This window comes from Siniperca chuatsi, linkage group LG24, assembly GCF_020085105.1.
Source record: "Siniperca chuatsi isolate FFG_IHB_CAS linkage group LG24, ASM2008510v1, whole genome shotgun sequence".
Lineage (NCBI taxonomy): Eukaryota > Metazoa > Chordata > Actinopteri > Centrarchiformes > Sinipercidae > Siniperca > Siniperca chuatsi.
Window position 1 is genome coordinate 17,392,398 of NC_058065.1, and position 19,236 is coordinate 17,411,633.

Sequence of the window (19,236 nt, forward strand, 5' to 3'; positions counted from 1 at the left end):
CCTTGTGGCATTTTCATTAGACTCACAGGCTCTTGTGAAAAAACGCTGCTGTGCCGTTAAAACAGCTTCCAGTTGCTGCAATTTTTCCTCGCCTTCGTTCCCAGTTAGCTTGTCGTAGTTAGCATGTTTCGTCTGGTAGTGCCTCTTGATATTGAATTCTTTGAAAACAGCCACAGTCTCTTGGCAAATTAGGCAGACACAGTTGTTTCGTATTTCAGTGAAAAAATACTCCAATTTCCACTTGTCCGGGAAGCGGCGGCCCTCGCTGTCAACTTTTTTTAGTTGCAGTCACCATTTCAGAAATGGGCGGAAAGGATCACACAAGGGTCCTGCGGCGAAAGTGCGGCCACAGGTCTACTGCCATCTTCTGGTGAATTATAAAATAGCTTTTTTGCACAAATTTATTTTATACTGTGGTCAACAGTGCTGGCGGGCCACATTTTATTGATTTTATGACAGAGGCTGCAGGCCAATGGAAATTTGAACGCTGGCGGCAATTGGCCCCCGGGCCAGACTTTGGACATGCCTGCTGTACTGTCTCTAGTTCATTGTCTTTTATCCTCACTTTGAAAGTATCTGTGATTGCGACTTTCTTATTGCAAAACACACAGACAGTTTTTTTTTTTTAACATTCAGTGTGAGGCAGCAAGTGTCAAGCCAGTGTGCCTTGTCCAAGCAGTCTGTTAGTTTGATAGTAGTGTTTTATTAGTTTGATAATAGTGTTTTTGCCGCCACAAATATAACAGTATCATCAGAGTGCATTTGAAGCCCAACTCCTGTGCAACACTCAGAGATGTCATTGATATATAAGCTAAATATCAAAGGTCCAAGAACTGATCTTTGTGGTATTCCCATTATATTTTCACAGCAGTCAAATTTAAAATGACCAGAATTAAAGCATGTTTTTGCTTGAGAAGAAAAATTAAATTTAGTTACTTTGCATAGATGTCATGATTGACAGTATCAAATGCCTTTTTGAGGTCTAGGAAGACTGTATCAACAATAATAATAACAATAATTTATTTCTTTAAATTTTGTATTTCTTTATATTTCATTCACTGTTATTTTATTTTTCTTGTTGTGAAGCACTTTGTACTTTGTTTTGATAAGTGCTCTATAAATAAAGTTTTATTATTATTATTTTAACTGTACTCCCCCTATCCAAAAAGCTCTTGATATTTCCAAGCAGATAGCAATTAGCTTGTTCAAGTCTGTGTATAATTCTACATAATATTTGTAACTGTACCCATAAGGTTATGTAGCGTGATCAACCCAGATTCAGATTAACATTTTGTATCTTTATTGATAAAAAGAACTGAACTTCTCTGAAAGTTAGCCTCTGAGCCATGAACACCCTGTCCAGAGAACTGATAAGCTTTTCCCCCAGTAACTTCCTCTGTCCCATGACCTTTGCCTTCTCTCGATTTACGGCAGGTCTGCTTGAAGTCAAACTAATGTGATATCCTGTGGGAATACCAGTCACACTATGTTGCAGGACTCACAAAGGAATGTTGAGTGCCAGTTGAGGGTGATCGATCCTAACGCAGTATATTAATTTATGACCCTCACCAACTAAACTGAAAGTAAACTGAAAACCCCACTATATCTGGTTTCCATGAAATGAAACTCAGGACTTTAAGACTAAAGAAACAAAGAAACTTTGCCATGCAGAATCAAATGTATTCATGAATCTGTTACATTAAGTAACAATATAAGAAGAGTGTGGAACTTGATGTTGTCATGCTGATGCCGACAAAGAGCAATAGACCCTGTTAACAAGAACTGTTCTTTATGTAAATAAATTAATATGATGTTCAAAGTATGGATCACCATTTTCTGTATTACAAAACTATTCTTTCAGTACATCCATAATAATCCGGGACAGCATGTGTGATAATTTGGGATACAGTTTCATTATTGTCCTTGCTTTCAACTCTAATGACATATTGCCAATAACATCTTAACTGATGTCTTGTTGTCTTAACGTTAATATTAATCAATTAAACATTCCTAAGATTACTTGATGCTTTCATATTAGACTATTAAGATATGTTGAATAGCTAATGAAACAGGAAATGTGAATATGCATCTACACAACAATTCATTTATGATGGCTAGAAATAAAAGAAAATGTAAGTGAAATGCTGAATCCCACAGGCCCTCAGAGCGTGTGTGTGTGCCTGCTGATCCCCCTCTTTCTCTCACCCCTCTGAGAGGAGAGGTATTTGGCAAACAAAAAACATCCTGAGATTTAATGATTGCTGAAATATATTCAATTCAATTCAATTTTGAATGTCCCATTTTATTCATAAAAGTGTGTGGTGCCTTCCAACAACTGATGAGACAACAACCTACTGATAGGGTGCAAGTGGAGTTTCGCGCCTTGAACACAAACAACCCCGCCCTCTCTTACAGAAGACTTTAAGACAAGAGAAAACGTCTTGTCCACTCTCTTCCATTTTACGCTCTTCTTTTCTGCACTTCAAGCCCTTATCATCAGTGGACCTCTGACAGAAAGACTCTTATGCTGTTCCCCTTGGTATCACCTATTGCTGTGGGAAGGATGACAACTGCGGGAATCCAGATCGCTCCCCGGGACAGAGATTCACTCTGAATCCTGAGCCACACCAAAGATGGAGAAGGCCAACTTCAAGCCTTCTAGGAACCTGTTCCAGCTCTTGGTCCAACATATCGAGTATTAAGGAAGAAGGAACCCCGGATTACGCACCGGCCACGTGGTGCAGAGAAGGAGGAACGTAACTCTTAAACAAAGAAACTTTTATTAGCATTCTAAACTGCTGCTACCAGGTTAAAGAAGCCTGCTCCACTCTGCTGCAGCACCTGAGTCCTAACAAGGACCATAACGTACTTTAAACTCAGCCAACAGCTGGTAGACGCTCACACTGCGGTGCCATCACAACCGAACATCATCAGCCTGATTATGGAAGAAGGGACCCGACTCGAGCCAAAGTCATCCCCTGCGGGACCAACAGCACTCCGGAAACATGGAACTCTGGGGAGTTTCATCCGGAACCGATCACCCACCGAGTGCCCAGGGAAAGGGAACTGCTTCTCTCCTCTCTCCTCCAGGGCAACGCCTGCCCTGCTCAGCCAAAACAGAAATATCTGAAATAACAGATACTTTTCTGTGATATTGGGTTTTGATGCTATAGCTTAATAAGAATGATGAAGAAACATAGATAAAAATTAGGATCTCCCATCAAACAGGTATGATAGCTAAATTACTTCAGGTGATTAACAGTTCCTAATAATAATCTCCCTTGACTTTCCAATACTTCTCAGTTGCTGAACGGTGCCTAGTTTATTTCACTGGTAAATATTATATATATATTTGTTCACATAGTGGTCTCCCGTGTTTACACAAGGTAATACTGCTAGCCAAAATAATCATTCACTGCTTCATCTGGTGTCAAATGGTCATTCATTCACTTATTAATTATTCATCGCTGTGTTCATATGATTAATTTATGGTTGCATTTATCCATTCATTTGTGTGTCTAATAGTTGTGTGTGTGTGTGTGTGTGTGTGTAGGTGTGTAGTTAGTAGTTAAATAAACATTTATAAAACTTTGGTTTTTGTGTATTTGTGTGTATGAAATATTCCGGTCACTGTCCTGAGACAAGAACTCTGTAGCAACTTCAGATCGAGACTAAATTAATTAATGTATTTATTTACAAATTAATTGACTAACTGTTTAATTGTTATTTGGTTAATTAATTTATTAATTACTTTATTAATTGATTAATTTACAGTCTGAAAGAAACAATATTGTTTTTGGTTCTTGTTCAGATTGAGATTACTGTTGAGCGCCTTGATTCTACCATTATTGTTAGTTGAGTTTTTACCTTGTATGTTCCTACTAATTATGGGGGCTGAGGAAGACAAGGTGACTTTAAGAGAGAAGGCTGGGGAACTAGGCATGGTGGGGATTTGACAGTGATTGTTGAAATTAACATTTGGAGATCTATTAATTAATAATACTGGGATAGCAGTACCTGATTTTGAAGCAGGGTGACATAAGGCAGGACTTTGAGAATGTCATGCTGTAAAGGCCTTGCAGGAGTGTGGGGCCAGTTCAATGTGATGACAATGATGAATATAATGTTATATTTACCCAGTAGTCAACTTTTCATATGACCTCTTACAGTTAGGCTTTTATTTCACATATTTTTCACACCAAAGTTAGAGTACCATTACCTTACAAAGTGACCATACACTGCAACCGTAGAAAAGGTTTCAGTCGTAGTCATCTGGACACTGTTTTCAGAATCAAGACGTTTCGGCTCCCATCCGGAAGTCATTCTCATACACTGCAACAGTGAACTTATCCTCTTTTAGACCTTTGTGGTAGCAGAGAAAGTGACGCACCTCACTTCTGTGAATTCAACTTTTTCCATTGCCTAACAGACCTGGTTTTCCCATGAGTCACATCTGCAGTTAGACCCTTCTCAAGTCAGGTGAGAGCTAGTCCTAACTGCCTTATCTGAACCAGTGTTTAAAAGCTGATGAGGAGGTTGGAAAAATCTGTAGATCCTTATCAGAGGAACTGGGTGTCTTGGTAGCCAGTAGGCATGACTGGGCTGGTTTGGTCCTGCCCTTCAGGGAGCCGAGGGCGATGATGTACCATGATGTCCACAGTGGTCCAGCTGTCAACTCGTATATCCATTAGCCGCCATTTACATATATAAAGTGAGGTGTACCGGCACACATGAGGGCACATAATAGAAAAGAGGTATGCAGCACAGCACAGGCACCTATAATGGAATATATTCCTGGTTCACACTCAAGTGATTCTAAGAGGGGCTATAAATAAGCAGTAATATGCATGCAGGGTAAGTTAGGACAGGAGTCAGAGCAGAGATGACTATCATACCTCTTGACCTTAAAAGAACCACCTCCAAGTCAAATCAGCCAAGTCAAAATGAATCAAGAAAATGAAAGAGTGCATTTATGGTTTGTTATTTATAGTTTTTCATTTTTAACATACTGAATATGGGCTGCCAGAAAGCCTAAAGGAAGTCAGGTGATGTAGTATAATGAGCAACATAAAGAGCGAGAAAGTCCACCTGTGGAGGCGGTGGGGTGGATGAATGGGTCAAGCAACACATGACTTTCACCCAGGAGACCAGGGTCATGTCACTTATGTCACGTAGCTTCCTATACCTAACCAAGTAGTTTCTGAAGGCGTCTACAGACACTAAAGGGTACCATGTGCACAACGGCAATCAGCGTGATAAAACGTCAGTATTTGACGCCCTGTGAATGATAACAGGTTGGTGAAAATGTACATTATACTAAATTTATCAGACAACAGGTAAACATGGAAGTGTTGTGTTTGTCATAGTTTAAGGTTTTGTCACTTCCTGTTTTATTTTGTAGTGTGTTCCTTCCTTTGTGGGTCTTGTGGTTTTACTTCCTGTCTTTGTTTTCCCTCTAGTTTTGATTGTTGGCCCTTCCTTGATTGTTTGCACCTGTGTCTCGTTGTTTCACCTCCACTAAGGTATTTAGTCCGTGTCTCTGTCTTTGTTCAATGTTGGGTCATTGTTGTTATGCATGGTGAGTCCTGTCTGGTGTGAGTCCTGTCTGGTGTGAGTCCTGTCTGGTGTGAGTCCTGTCTGGTGTGAGTCCTGTCTGGTGTGAGTCCTGTCTGGTGTGAGTCCTGTCTGGTGTGAGTCCTGTCTTGAGTTTTGCTCCTGTCCTGTGAGTGTTCCTGACCTTTGTGTGTGTCGCCGTTTGGTGCACTTTTTGTTGTACCTGGTTCCTGTGCCCAGTTCCCTGGCATTCTTACCGTGAGTTCTGCTTTGTATTCTTTGTCTCCTGTGGACCTTGGTTGGATTCTGGGTTCTGCTCCCTATTTGGACTGTTTAGCCACATTGGACTCATTTCCCTGTTTCCACCACTGCCAGCCGGTAATCCATTTTCCTGTTGCCTGTTCATTACTGGTCTGCCTGTACCTGCCTGTAAACCACATCACCCCCATTAAACACGGTAGCCATCCGGCTACTTCACCTCATACTGCTTCCTGATTTGCCTTTGGGTCCACACAGCACTACACAACACATACAATGTTTGTATTCAGTACAACAGCGCCAATACCAAATTTAGGAGCAGAAATATGGCTACTTAAAAAAAAAAAAAAAAAAAAAAAAAAAAAGCTTGTCTTTAACATAAGCCTGTTTCAAATAAAGGCCTTGTTCTTTCGACATTTGAGGTAAATAATTGCCCGGGCTACTACTTGAAAAATTATGTTTAAATGTATTATTTACTTTCTTAATAGGTGGTGTTTAATTTGACTAATTTTTGTGTCCATCCATCCTGTATTTGTGTAATATTGGGACCAAAGTAATAGCATTAATAGAATGACCATTATGAAAGTTTTTATTGGACTTTATTATTTATATCCCACAGAAGACAATCCACAAATGTGTACCATAATACACAAATATCTCACTATCCACAAACATTATTTTTTTAATTTGTGTTGTGTAAAGTCATATCCACGAACATACAGAGCGATTTGCAACTATGCATAACTAACTCTGTAAAATTGTTTTTTTTTAATTTCACATAAAATGATAAAGGTTTTACAAATGTAAATATTTTTCACCACAAAAATAAATGCAAAGTCATATACAGTATACGCATTTGTTGATCCATTTTTACATTTGAAACAGGTTTTGCAAATTTGTAGCTTTGTCAGCTTATTTATTTGTGGAATTTTGTCTAATTCGTACCGCAGCAGATCGGTAAAGAGGAATCTGTAAATACAGTTACTAGCTACACCAGCATGTGGCGAGATTCCCTTACATGAGCTGACAGAACTACAGTCTGTAAGCTACTGGAAGAGGGCTAAACAAGAGTCATCGTACAAAAGGAGAAAACAAGTTGACCTCTACCTGGGGCCTGTTGCACAAAAGTAGGATAAGGGATTAAGCCAGGATATCTTGGTGATCCTGGCTCAATTGATCCCTAATCCGGTTGCACTAAAGCTGGATAGGGTGCAGGAGGATATGTTATGGTATAAATTACCATGGAGATTTATTCTGTGGAGCTAGCCTGCTCCAGACCAGGCTAAATTCCAGGATCTATTTAATCTCATCCCTAATGTCAGTCAGCAGTCGCCACAAATGGAAACCAATAGTTATTTCACTGCTCACTATACATTGTTATCACATATAACTAGACCCACTGTCATTATTTAAACGTTTGTGATCATTAATTTCAATCATTTTGGATAAATAATGATTTTTAGACGATGTTGCTATCATTAGATAATTTACAGTTTCCAATAGACTATAAGGCTATATATAAAATGATAGAATATTAGGGCCACAGAGGGAAAAAAAAAAAAAGACAAGTCATAATATTGTAACCAGTTGTTTTAAAGGAGGACAGTTGTTAAAATGACAGATGTGGGGCATTTCGTGAAATTGTACTTCAGTATGGTTTCATAAACAAAGACATGCTGATGTGCCAGAATATGAAGTATCACATTGTCATAACTATCAAAACTGTAAAAAGAATATGTTGCTTTTCTGCAGAAAGAACCAGCCTCATAAATTTATGACTTTATCCTTTGTCCTCAGTGGGGCCCTAGTACTCTGTCATATAAACAAATACACATTCCATATGAATATAAAAACACAATGTGTAACATTATGTTCCTTTATTGAATAAGGACAAAACAAAGCAGGTAAACTATCAGCTCCTTTCGAAACTGAAGTCACAGTGACTCTACAAGATGGAAAGCACAGAATCAAAGCATATTATACAAAATGATACATACACATTCAAAGGTCTGTATATAACACACCCTGCATGTCTGCACACTAAAATAAATGCAGGACAAATCCATACACATCAACTGAACAGACAAATGAATGGATGCAGTAGCCTCCCTGCAGCCTTGTATTACACACAGTATACCGCACAAACATCATAAGAGGCCAAATTCGTAAAAAAAAACAACCCAAAAAAACCCTATTTCCTCTGCCACAGCAGGACATTTTTACCTAAATTGAAAGCACACATACTAACTAAAATAATTCAACACATATTGGTCCTCAGCAGCCGACCACTGTCGTCATCAGGAAGATTGCCGGATTGTCCCAGTCCATGGCTGGTGGCACTCTGGGGCCCTCTCCTTCCTCAGGCAGGCCACATTGTGGAGGACAGCACAAGCCACAGTAATATCACATGCCCTAACAGGGTTGACCCTTAATTTGTGAAGGCAGTGAAAGCGTGCCTTCAGGAGGCCAAAGGTCATTTCAACTCTGGCCCTGGTCCTGGCATGGGCATGGTTGTAGGCCTGCTGTGCTTCCTGGGGTCTGTGAAAGGTGTCAGGAGAAAAGGCTGGCAGCCATACCCCCTGTCTCCCAGCAACACACCAGAGAATTCACCTGTCAACACAAAATCTCATCATTACTACCTCATAAACACAGTGATGTTCTTGACACAGCCATGATGGTTATAAATAGGGGTTGTGTGGCTTACCTTGTGATAGGCACTGATAGATTTCAGAGGCCCGAAAGATTCTGGAGTCATGGACTGAGCCAGGCCATTTTGCCACAACATTGCTGATCACACAGTCAGCATTGCAGACCATCTGAAATCATAAGATGAGGAATATTACACCAATCAGTGCACATCATTGGCAATGCAGAGTGTTCGTCAATGGACAATATCAAAAGTTATGTTCACCTGAACATTAATGCTGTGAAAGGATTTCCTATTCACAAAATCGGCCTCATGGGCACCTGAGGGGCTTTTATCCTTATGTGTGTGCAGTCCACTGCACCAATGACATTGGGGAAACCTGTCACACAAAGTAATGAGTATCCTACTATGTGTTAACAGTTGTCCTGTAATTTGTAGATCCTCTTACCTGCAATCCTATAGAACTCCTCTTTCATGTCACAGAGTCTTCTGTGGCCAGGAAGGAGATGAAGACATCTGCTAATGCTTTGATAGCCAGACACACACTCCTTATTGTGCGGCAAATTGTGGCCTTGTTCAGCTGTTCTGCATCCCCACTGAGTACAGGAAGGCTCCACTAGCAAAAAGCGCAAGGCCACACAAACCATTTGCTCCACACTCAGTGCATGGCTCCGTGCAGTGCGGTGCTTAATCCTGGGACCCAGTAGTCTGCATAGATACCTGATGCCATCTGCAGAAAACCTGTATCTTTCATATAGATGGTCATCAGGGAAGGCCAGTGGGTCCAACCGGTCCCTGAAGACCCTTTCTCGCCTGAAGGCTCTCCTCAGCACAAGTGCTTCTTCATCCACCACATCTCGCAAGAATGGGCATGCCATTGTCAGAGCAGAAAGGAACACACAATTTTGGGCCTTCATATAGGCTAGTGGCCACACCTGGTGCTGGGGGTGGGCAAAAGAGGCCGGTGCCTTATAACGATGACTTGGTTGTACTGATTGCTGTGAAAATAAAATATACCTTAGAAAGATGCCACCGTCCTGTGTGCTCACAATAAGAGCTCATATGTCATGGCTCACTTGACTTTACGAGAATATACCTAATTTTTATTTTGAGCTGTGTCATCTTCTTGGAGCTGGGGGAGGAAAGAAAAATAATGATTAATACATTTGTGTTACAGTTAGCATACAGTGTACATTGAAGGCATATCTCACCTCCCTCTCAAGTTTTTTTATTTCAAGGTCCAGTTTCCTAATTGTCCTCTTTTTATTTCGGACTCCAGTGCAAGATTTTCTATCTTTTTCTTCTTGTACTGAATGTCTATGTCTGCCAGTTCTATTTGGCGCCGGAGGTGGTTGCCATACAACTTTCTGATAGCTTGTGAGCTCTGTGAACACAATACAATTAGCGCAGCTGGAATTTGGCAGGATGTGGTGTCCTTTTATTAATACGCACTATGTTGCCAGGCTGGTTTTCCCACTGTATAGCATCTGGGTCCTGTAAAAGAAATTAGATTTTTGATTTTGATGAGGACTCCTCACCATTGTAGAGTAAATAGTACTTTCACAGTCTTAACATGATACCTCATGCCTTCTGGAATCCACAGAGATGGTCTCCTCCTCATCATCGTCTCCATCATGTGCTGTTGCTGCTGCACTGGGGCTTTCACCCTATCACATTTAATCGGATTCATATTGAAGCTAGTAGACAAGACATGCCAGGCCTACAGTATGCCTTTGATGGAGTACTCACTGGATCAGCATCGTCTGGTGCTTGTGCTGGTGGCTCTAACAGGAACACAGTGCTTCCAGACACTGCAAGGCAATAGGTAAACCAAAGTCAGACAGTCCAAATTGATTCAATATGAATGTGGTTGTATTCCATGTAGAGATGGAAGGACATACCTTGAATGAAGCGGGTGGCATCTTGGGAGGAACCTATGCTCGTCTCTTTCCCCCCAGGGATCCCCTCTAAGACGGGCCTGCCTTTATTTAGCTCCAAGGCCATGTCCTCTGCTGGGGTAAGGTCAGCCTTTGGTGACCCACCACCCGTGCCTTGTCTGTGGGTATTCTTTTTCACTGCTAAAACAGTACAGACAATGTGTGAGCAGGCACCTTCTGGGTACAATATATGCTTGTGCTTTGTTAAATATTAGTCAGGGACCATACCATTCTGCAGAATGTTCTTGTATTTGATTTTGACCTGCTGCCATGTCCGTTTTGGCCCGTTCATGTTTAATCTACATCACACGCACACACACACACACACACACACACACATTCTTTATCACAAGAACATTTAATGGAGTCACACTGACAAAAATGACTTGGTATTTTTGTATTGTTTTCAGTAAAAATATATATAAAAAAAAAAAAAAAAAAACACTAAAGATGTATTTTCTTGATTTTCTAAATGACCTAGCAAAATAAGTATAGGTTTAGACCAAAAATATAAACTTCAAGTAAATGTGTGCTTAAAACAAGCAAAAAATTTAAATATCTGTCAATATAATAAGAAAAATTCTCTTGAAATAAGTTTACTTTTTCCATAAACACTTACTTTTAGAAAAGTTCTCTTGTTTCACTGGCAGAGTTTTTGCTTATTTTCCTAGGTTATTTTGCTCTAGAAAATATTTAAGATTTTTTTAGATATTTTTTTGACTGAAAACAAGACAAAAATACTAAGTAAGAAAGACATTTTTGCAGTGCAGTGAGCAACCAACCTTGGGTCCTTTGAAAGGCGCTATATAAATTAAAGTGATTATTATTATAGCTCATCTATGTATTCAAGAAAATTTTATTTATATAGCACTTTTCACAATTGTTTCATTCTGTCAAAGCTGCTTTACATTAATAAAAGCAGGGGAACACAAAAAAACCGTGGACAACATAATAAGCAGAGTACAACGGCTAAGATTAAACCGTACTGAGCGTAGTAACGTAAAATAATAATGTAAGGCTTTAATAATAATATATCATAGCTTTATACAGTGTGATGGAGTTACGTTACACAATTTCCCTCATATATGCAGTGCATTTCAATAAAAATTTAACCGTTTCATAATTACAGTACAACTGCGTTTTTGGAGATGTGAATTAAATATTTGATTTGTAATTGTGATGTTTCAGCGGAGCGGTGAGTGTGTAATTGTGCACTACTTACGCATTCAGGCGGTCTGCAATACTTTGCCACGCTTTTTCTCTTTGCTTTATCACTGTGGCGGTGTTGCCTTTCTTCTTAATTATATCTTTTACCTCCTCGTATGCCTCCATGAGGATTTGTGCTTCCGACGGGGGAAAATACGCGGCTCTAGTTGCCATGGTAAATCAGTTAATCTGTGATCTGTGGCGGGGTCTATTTGAGTGAGCCGTGAGCGCGCACCTATCCAGGATTGGTTTCACCTGGCTTAATGAATCCGTGTCTGCTCATCCTGGCTTGGTCTTTGTGCAACCAATTAAGCCTGGACGCACATGTTTTGGCTTTATTGAGCTCAGCTGAGTCATTTATCCCGGATGTCTTAATTCTACTTTTGTGCAACAGGACACAGGAGGTGAAAGACAAGGTGGAGCATATTTATTTAACCCAAAGGTCGTGATTGAGGATGGGGTTAATCATTGTTATTTCCAGGTGAGTGTGCTGTGCTTGCTTACTTACTGGCGTTACCTACAGTTTGCTAATGTTAATGTTAGCTAGCTGTGGCAGTGGTGTACAAGCTAGCTCATGTTAGATCATCTAGTTCGGGGCCCTGTTTCAGAAAGCGGGTTTAGTGAAAACTTTGAGGGGAAACTCTGGGTTTTCAGTTCCAGAAAGAGAGGTAACTTAAACTCTGGATCAGTTATCATGATAGGTGATCCAGAGTTTGTGAACCTAGCCTGCTAGTTGGCAGGTTTTCCTCAACAAACCCCTACCTTTTCAAGTGCAAATCACCAAATTACTGTATCAGATTGCGAGCTGACAATCATGTCTTTGATCTATATAATTTTCATCTTCAGTTGCTGGCCCCTGTGATTTGTCCCTGTCAGATTAAAGCTGAATAAATATATTTTTAAATGTAAAGTAAGCTACAGCCTAATACACAGTCAGATTCCACCACTTTATCATCCATTAAGGGAATGTAAGTCTGGTAAATGATGAATTAATGGACAACACTGAATAAAATTTTGTTGTGTTAACTTATTGACACTTTTCCCCACTCTGACTCCCATGCGCTTTTTTTTTTTTTTTTTAAGGTAAATGTGCACAGTTCACATATACATGCAATAATATATCTACATCCACTGGATTAAAATAGAGGATCTGCCTCCATAGTGATGGAATCAGAAGTAGGACAGTTGGCCTGATTAATGAAAAATAATCATTATCCTAGTGACAGTGATTTAAAAGTTAAATGCTTTGTAACCATTACTAATTCAATTTTATTTATATAGCGCCACTTCATAACAGAAGTTATCTCATTGCACTTTTCCTATAGAGCAGAACCGTACTCTTAATAATATTAATTAGAGACCCAACAAATCCCACTATGAGCAAGCATTTGGCAACAGTGGCAAGGATAAACTTCCTTTTAAGAGGCAGAAACCTTGGACAGAACCAGACTCAATGGTAGGCGGCCATCCGCCGAGAGAGATTTATTTTTTTTAAATAGAATAGTAATTGTAGTGTTAATATTAAATTAGTAATAATAGGAATGACCGCTATAGGAAAAAATGTATTAGTAACAGAGCCAATAACAACAACTGTAGTAGCAGTTGTTGAGCAGGAACACGGGGCCGCAGGTGGCCTATAACCACAGATCCAGTCTCTGCAGCTCTGGAGGCAGAAATACCTGCTGAAAGTGACAGAAGGAGAGAGGAAAGAAATGAGAAAGCACAAAACTACGGGAGAGAGAAGATGTTGCGTTAGTGCCATGCAGTAATGGGATAAAAATGCATACAGATGGAGAAGGAGAGAGGGAAGAGGCGCATCATGGGAAGTCTCCCGACAGGCTATGCCTATAGCAGCATAACTAAGGGATGGTTCAGGGCTCACCCAAGCCAGCCCTAACTATAAGCTTTATCAAAGAGGAAAGTCTTAAGCCGACTCTTAAATGTGGAGATGGTGTCTGCCTCCCGAACCCAAACTGGGATCTGATTCCACAAGAGAGAAGCTTGATAACTGAAGGCTCTGGCTCCCATTCTACTTTTGGAGACTCTAGGAAACACAAGTAACCCTGCATTCTGGGGGTGGAGTGTTCTAGTCAGATAATACGGTATTATGAGGTCTTTAAGATACAATGGTGCCAGACCATTAAGAGCTTTGTAGGAGAGGAGAAGGATTTTAAATTCAATTCTGGATTTTACAGGGAGCCAGTGCAGAGAAGCTAATATTGGAGAGATATGATCTCTTTTCCTAGTTCTTGTAAGTACATGTGCCGCAGCATTCTGGATCAACTACAAGACACAATTCTCAAAATAGGCTTGTATTTATTTAAATATAAATGTAAAACAAATACATTGTGATAAACTATTCAAAAGTAAACTATATAGTTCAGATGGAGATGAAAATCAGAGAAGAGTCCAGCATTGTCCAGCAGCAGTAGAATGCAGTGTTGATGGTGGCTTGGAGTCCAGTGATGGTAACATGACAGGAGAGATGAGGCCAAGGTGCTGCTGAGGAGATGGAGAGAAAGAAAGTGATGAAAGAGTCAGCGATATCTTGGAGAATAATCACAAGTCACATCATTCTCATAATCATGCAGGAACACACCAGAGACATCATGGCTTACAAAGCATTTAACTTTTAAATCACTATCTCTAGGATGCATTGATCAGGCCCTCTGTCCTACTTCTGATTCCATGACTATGGAGGCAGAGCCTGCATTTTAATCTAGTGGATGTATTGATATTAATGTATGTATATGCAGACTGTGCACATCTACCATTTAAAAAAACAAAAAAACAAAAAACAACAGAAAAAGAGCCTGAGTCAGAGTGGGAAAAGTGTCAGTACTGTAGGTAACGCCAGTAAGTTAGCAAGCACAGCACAGCACACTCACCTGGAGATGACAATGATGAACCCCATCCTGAATCACGAGCTTTGGGCTAAATGAAGATGCGCCACCTTCACCTCCTGGTAGAAGCCAGCTTGTTTTCTCCTGTTGTACGATGACTCTTGTTTAGCCTTCTTCTGTCAGCTCATGTGACGCTGGTGTAACTAGAACTGCACCTCAATTTACAGATTCCTTTTTACAGATCTTCTGCGGTGCGAATTGGACAAAATTCCACAAATAAATAGGAGGGAAGTCACGTGGCCCACAAATTGACAGAAAGCATTCTACAATTGTGCAAAACCCATTTCACATGTAAAAACGGATCCACAACTGCGTATATATTACTTGACATGTATTTTTGTGGTGAAACTATTTACATTTGTAAATCTATAGCATTTTTGTGGAAAATACATTGCTCCATTTTTTTGTGGTTATGAATTTACACAACACAAATTAAAACATACATGTTTGTGGATAGTGAAATATCTGTGGGTCATGGTGCACATTTGTGGATTGTCTTCTGTGGGTTACAAATAATAAAGTCCAATAAAAACTTCCATAGACCATGATCATAATCATCACAGTTACACAGTCAGTGTTACCATTGGATACGTGTTGCAGAAATCCAAGAACGGTTTCTTGTGTGTGAAAACAAACCTGCAGTAATGACTCTACCTCCCAAATGACTCAAGAAACAAAACTGGGCCTGGACTTGACTATTTGTCTTCAGATGTGAAATTTTGTTTGAATGTGTGTAATGCAGTCAAATGTCACAGTTGACTGTAGTTGTACAGTAGAAGTCCTCTAATCTGAGCTCAGGCTAACCTTTTGTTTTGTGTAGTCAGCTGATTGCAGACCTGCTATGCATGCTCACAGTAGTCAGCCCACAGCACTGGTGATTTCCTGAAACTTAATTTAAATTCGATTCAAATTATCATGAGCCATTCTTAAAGTCATATCAAAGTTTACTATATGAAAAAGCTGCTGGTTTGAGATTGGATTTGGAGCACTTGAGTTTTGGGAGATTTAGTCTTGAACAAATATAACATATCTTAAAACAACAAATCTCATATTGAACCTTTTATTTCCCTTCTCTGTTTTATTGGGGAAGAACAATGTACAAAACATTCAGGTAACATTAGCAGGTTTCTCAATTTTAGCTGGCTTGAAAGCCAATTGAGGTAGTTCAGGCATCTGATTTGGATGCCCCTTGGACATCTTCCTTTGGAGGTTTTCCAGGCATGTCCAACAGGGAGTAGACTCTGGGGCAAATGCAGAACACTCTCAAGATCCCCGGAAAGGGGGCGCGCATGACCTTCACGTGCACGTGTGTGATCTGTCGTGTACGGGACAAGATGGTAGTAAAAGGACATTTGGTTCTAATTTACAAACTAACAGAGATATGTTGCAGACGGATACGGGGTGTTAAAAGTGTGGATACATTCTGATACAAGGTTGTGATTAGCATTGACTAGCCCTTTTATCATTTCTTAAATTTTAAAACATGTCCCCACATGTCCAGAGGTCGCCATTTGTTTTAATGAATGTAATGAATTATATTTTTATGCATATGTGTGGATGATTACAACGCCGACTTTTCTCACTGGGCTTTTTTACAGCTTCAATATGTATGTTCCCACAGTAGATACATCGAGACAGGGTGGTAGTAGAAGGACATTTGATTCTAATTCCCACAAACTAACGTCGATATGCTGCAGACGGATATGGGATGTGAAAAGTGCGGATACATCCTGAAATGGAATGGTGGCGTGAATAGCATCGGATGAGATGTGTTGAGTAGAGGAAATAAATCTACCCCCTTCACCCCTATCCTAAGTTTTACAAACATGTCTCTAGCGTGTCCTCAGATCACCATTTGTTTTGACGATTGTAATGAAATTTAATTTCTCTCGCTTCCTCTTCACCATCTACACCACAGACTTCAGCTACCACACAGAGTCCTGCCACCTTCAGAAGTTTTCTGATGACTCTGCTGTGGTGGGATGTGTCAGTGGTGGTGATGAGACTGAGTACAGGGCTGTGGTGGGGAACTTTGTCTCATGGTGTGAGCAGAACCATCTGCAATGCAACAAAGTCTAAGGAGCTGATTGTGGATCTACGGAGGGCCAAGGCACCAGTGACCCCGGTTTCCATCCAGGGATCAGTGTGGACATTGTAAGGTACTCCAAGTACCTTGGAGTACACTTAGACAATAAACTGGACTGGGCTAAGAACACGCAAGCTGTTTACAGGAAGGGCCAGAGCCGCCTCTATTTTCTGAGGAGGCTGAGGTCCTTCAACATCTGCAGGACAACGCTGAAGATGTTTTATGAGTCTGTGGTGGCCAGTGCTATCCTGTATGCTGTTGCATGCTGGGGCAGCAGGTTGAGGGTAGCGGACGCCAACAGACACAATAAAATGATCCGTAAGGCCAGTGACATTGTGGGGGTGGAGCTGGACTCTCTGGCGGTGGTGTCAGAGAGGAGGATGCTGGCCAAACTACATGCCATCTTGGACAGTGTCTCCCACCCGCTCCATGACGTGCTGGTCAAGCAAAGGAGCACCTTCAGCGGAAGACTCATCCCCCCAAAAAGCACTACAGAGCGCCACAGGAAGTCATTCCTGCCTGTGGCCATCAAACTCTTTAACTCCTCCCTCTAAGTGTTAGTCTGTATGACCCTAGGTCACTAAACTGGACATTGATTACATTACAATACATTACATCTCTGCAATACTTGAATAACTGTGCAATATCTGTGTAATACTCATGTGCAATATTTAGTTTGTTTTTTTTCCTATTTATTATTCATACCTCCATTACTGCTGCTGCAATACTACTTATTACTTATATTATTACATTGCATTTATACCGTATTATCATCAACCGGTAAACCCACTTGGTACTTCACACTTATTTTATCTTATACTTATACCCACTTGGTACTTAATTTATTTTCTGACCTGTTTTTTATAGTTTTTATAGTGTATTGTATTATATATTTTTTTGCTAGTACTTTCTCCTGTGTGCACTGACGTAAAGACGAGCTGCTGTAACAAAGAGTTTCCCTTCGGGGATCAATAAAGTATTTCTGATTCTGATTCTGATATTTCTATGCATCTGTGGGGATGATTACAACAGCGACTTTTCTCGGTGGGGCTTTGCCAATTTTCTTCAATGAAAAGCGAGTTGCTTATCAGAATAAAGTTATTTAGACTGTCAGAGGAAAAGCGGCAAAATATCTATATGTTTTTTATATTGTATTTTATGCCATGTGACAGAGTAAGCTCAGCAGCGCAGTGGATCTCCTCTCCTGAAATGTGCTCATTTTGGAATGGTGATGTTGCTTTAGTTATTTCGGGACGCTCAGTGCCTCTGATGGTATACATTTGGTTTCAGGTATTAGGGATTAGTTTTCCAAAACTATAAAATATATTGGGGTAATTTATTTAAAGAAATTGTGAGATTGATCATAGTATATGTTTTCTTTCGTCTCTTCATCCTCTGGAAAACTGGATCTGTGGTTGTGGGCCACTTGCTGCCCCTGTGTTCCTGCTCGACAACTGCTACTACAGTTGTTGTTATTGGCTCTGTTACTAATACTGTCATTATTATTTCTATAACTGTCATTCCTATTATTATGATTTTATTTATATTACCACTACAATTACATTACTACTATTTTAGAAATTCTAGGTGGTATTTGCATTGTGCCCCCCCTCCCGAAACCTCTCTCTCTCTCTTATAACCTCTCTCTCTCTCACTCTTTCTCTCTCAAAACCTAACATGGCAGCGGCGGATGGCCACCCACCATTGAGTCTTGTTCTGTCCAAGGTTTCTGCCTCTTAATAGAAATTTTTTCTTGCCACTGTCGCCAAATATTTGCTCATGGTGGTATTTGTTGGGTCTCTATAAATAATATTATAAAGAGTACGGTCTAGACCTGCTCTATAGGAATAGTGCAATGAGAACTTCTGTTATGAATTGGCGCTATATAAATAAAATTGAATTGAATACAGACAGTGAAGAGAAATGGCTTGAAGCATATGGACCATCGCCCACATTCGAAAACTTCACTGATATTGAAAATGAAATTGACACATTAGATGAGGATGTAGAATTGACACCTGTTCAGAGTCTCGAGCTATGGCAAAAAATGGGTATACTGAAACGTGATGCCTCAGAATTTATTGAACCAGATAATGATTTACAAGCAGATCAAATGGGGGGTAGCACAGACCCACAAAGACAATGCAAACAGCCAGTCCCCAAACCCAAAACAGCTCAAATAGAATGTAAGACCATACCGCAAAAACAATCCGAGTCATACAGCGCTGAATTAACTGATCGCATAAGATGTGCAGGTGGGGTGCACGATTTTAACATCACAGAGAGAAGAAAAATTAAGTCGTTATTAGTCGTTCTTTAAACTTGTCTAGTATCAAGATGAATAATATGAAAACAGCTTTGGACGTAAAACATCACCTAATAGGAATTGGCGATTTGTCATCAAAACTGGCTGCGCCAAATGGTGTTTTAAACAGTTTTGAGAGTTCCATCAATGTCCAGCGACGTGTGCACGATGTTAAACACTGGTGATGCCTGCAATGTCGAAACATTTCTGAACGAAATAAACAATGTAATGCAAAGTAATAAAAAAATAGAAATAGATGATAGGCTTGAATTTAAATAAACGCGGTATGAGACGCAAATTAGGGAGCATGCCTTATGATCAGATAATTCAAAAGAAGAAGA

General features: G+C 40.1%; 1 protein-coding gene and 1 pseudogene across 6 annotated transcripts; both read right to left on the minus strand.

Moving 5' to 3' along the window:
• Positions 1-8,108: 8,108 nt before the first annotated feature.
• LOC122871753 lies at positions 8,109-9,405 on the minus strand (annotated as a pseudogene).
• On the minus strand, positions 9,402-11,749 carry LOC122872141. Of its 6 annotated transcripts, XR_006377034.1 has the most exons (9): positions 11,618-11,743; positions 10,624-10,694; positions 10,360-10,536; positions 10,208-10,269; positions 10,039-10,125; positions 9,911-9,952; positions 9,670-9,842; positions 9,555-9,590; positions 9,403-9,456 (listed from the first exon to the last, which is right to left on the minus strand). XR_006377034.1 is itself a non-coding variant. In XM_044187942.1 (8 exons), the coding sequence occupies exons 1-7, from the start codon at positions 11,725-11,727 to the stop codon at positions 9,555-9,557; spliced, it is 585 nt and encodes a 194-aa protein (XP_044043877.1). In that variant the 5' UTR covers positions 11,728-11,743; the 3' UTR covers positions 9,403-9,456. The 6 variants fall into 6 exon arrangements, 4 of the variants coding, with proteins under 4 accessions (XP_044043877.1, XP_044043876.1, XP_044043875.1 ...); XR_006377033.1 differs by having other exon boundaries at positions 9,402-9,456; positions 9,555-9,842; XM_044187942.1 differs by lacking the exon at positions 9,670-9,842.
• Positions 11,750-19,236: the final 7,487 nt, after the last annotated feature.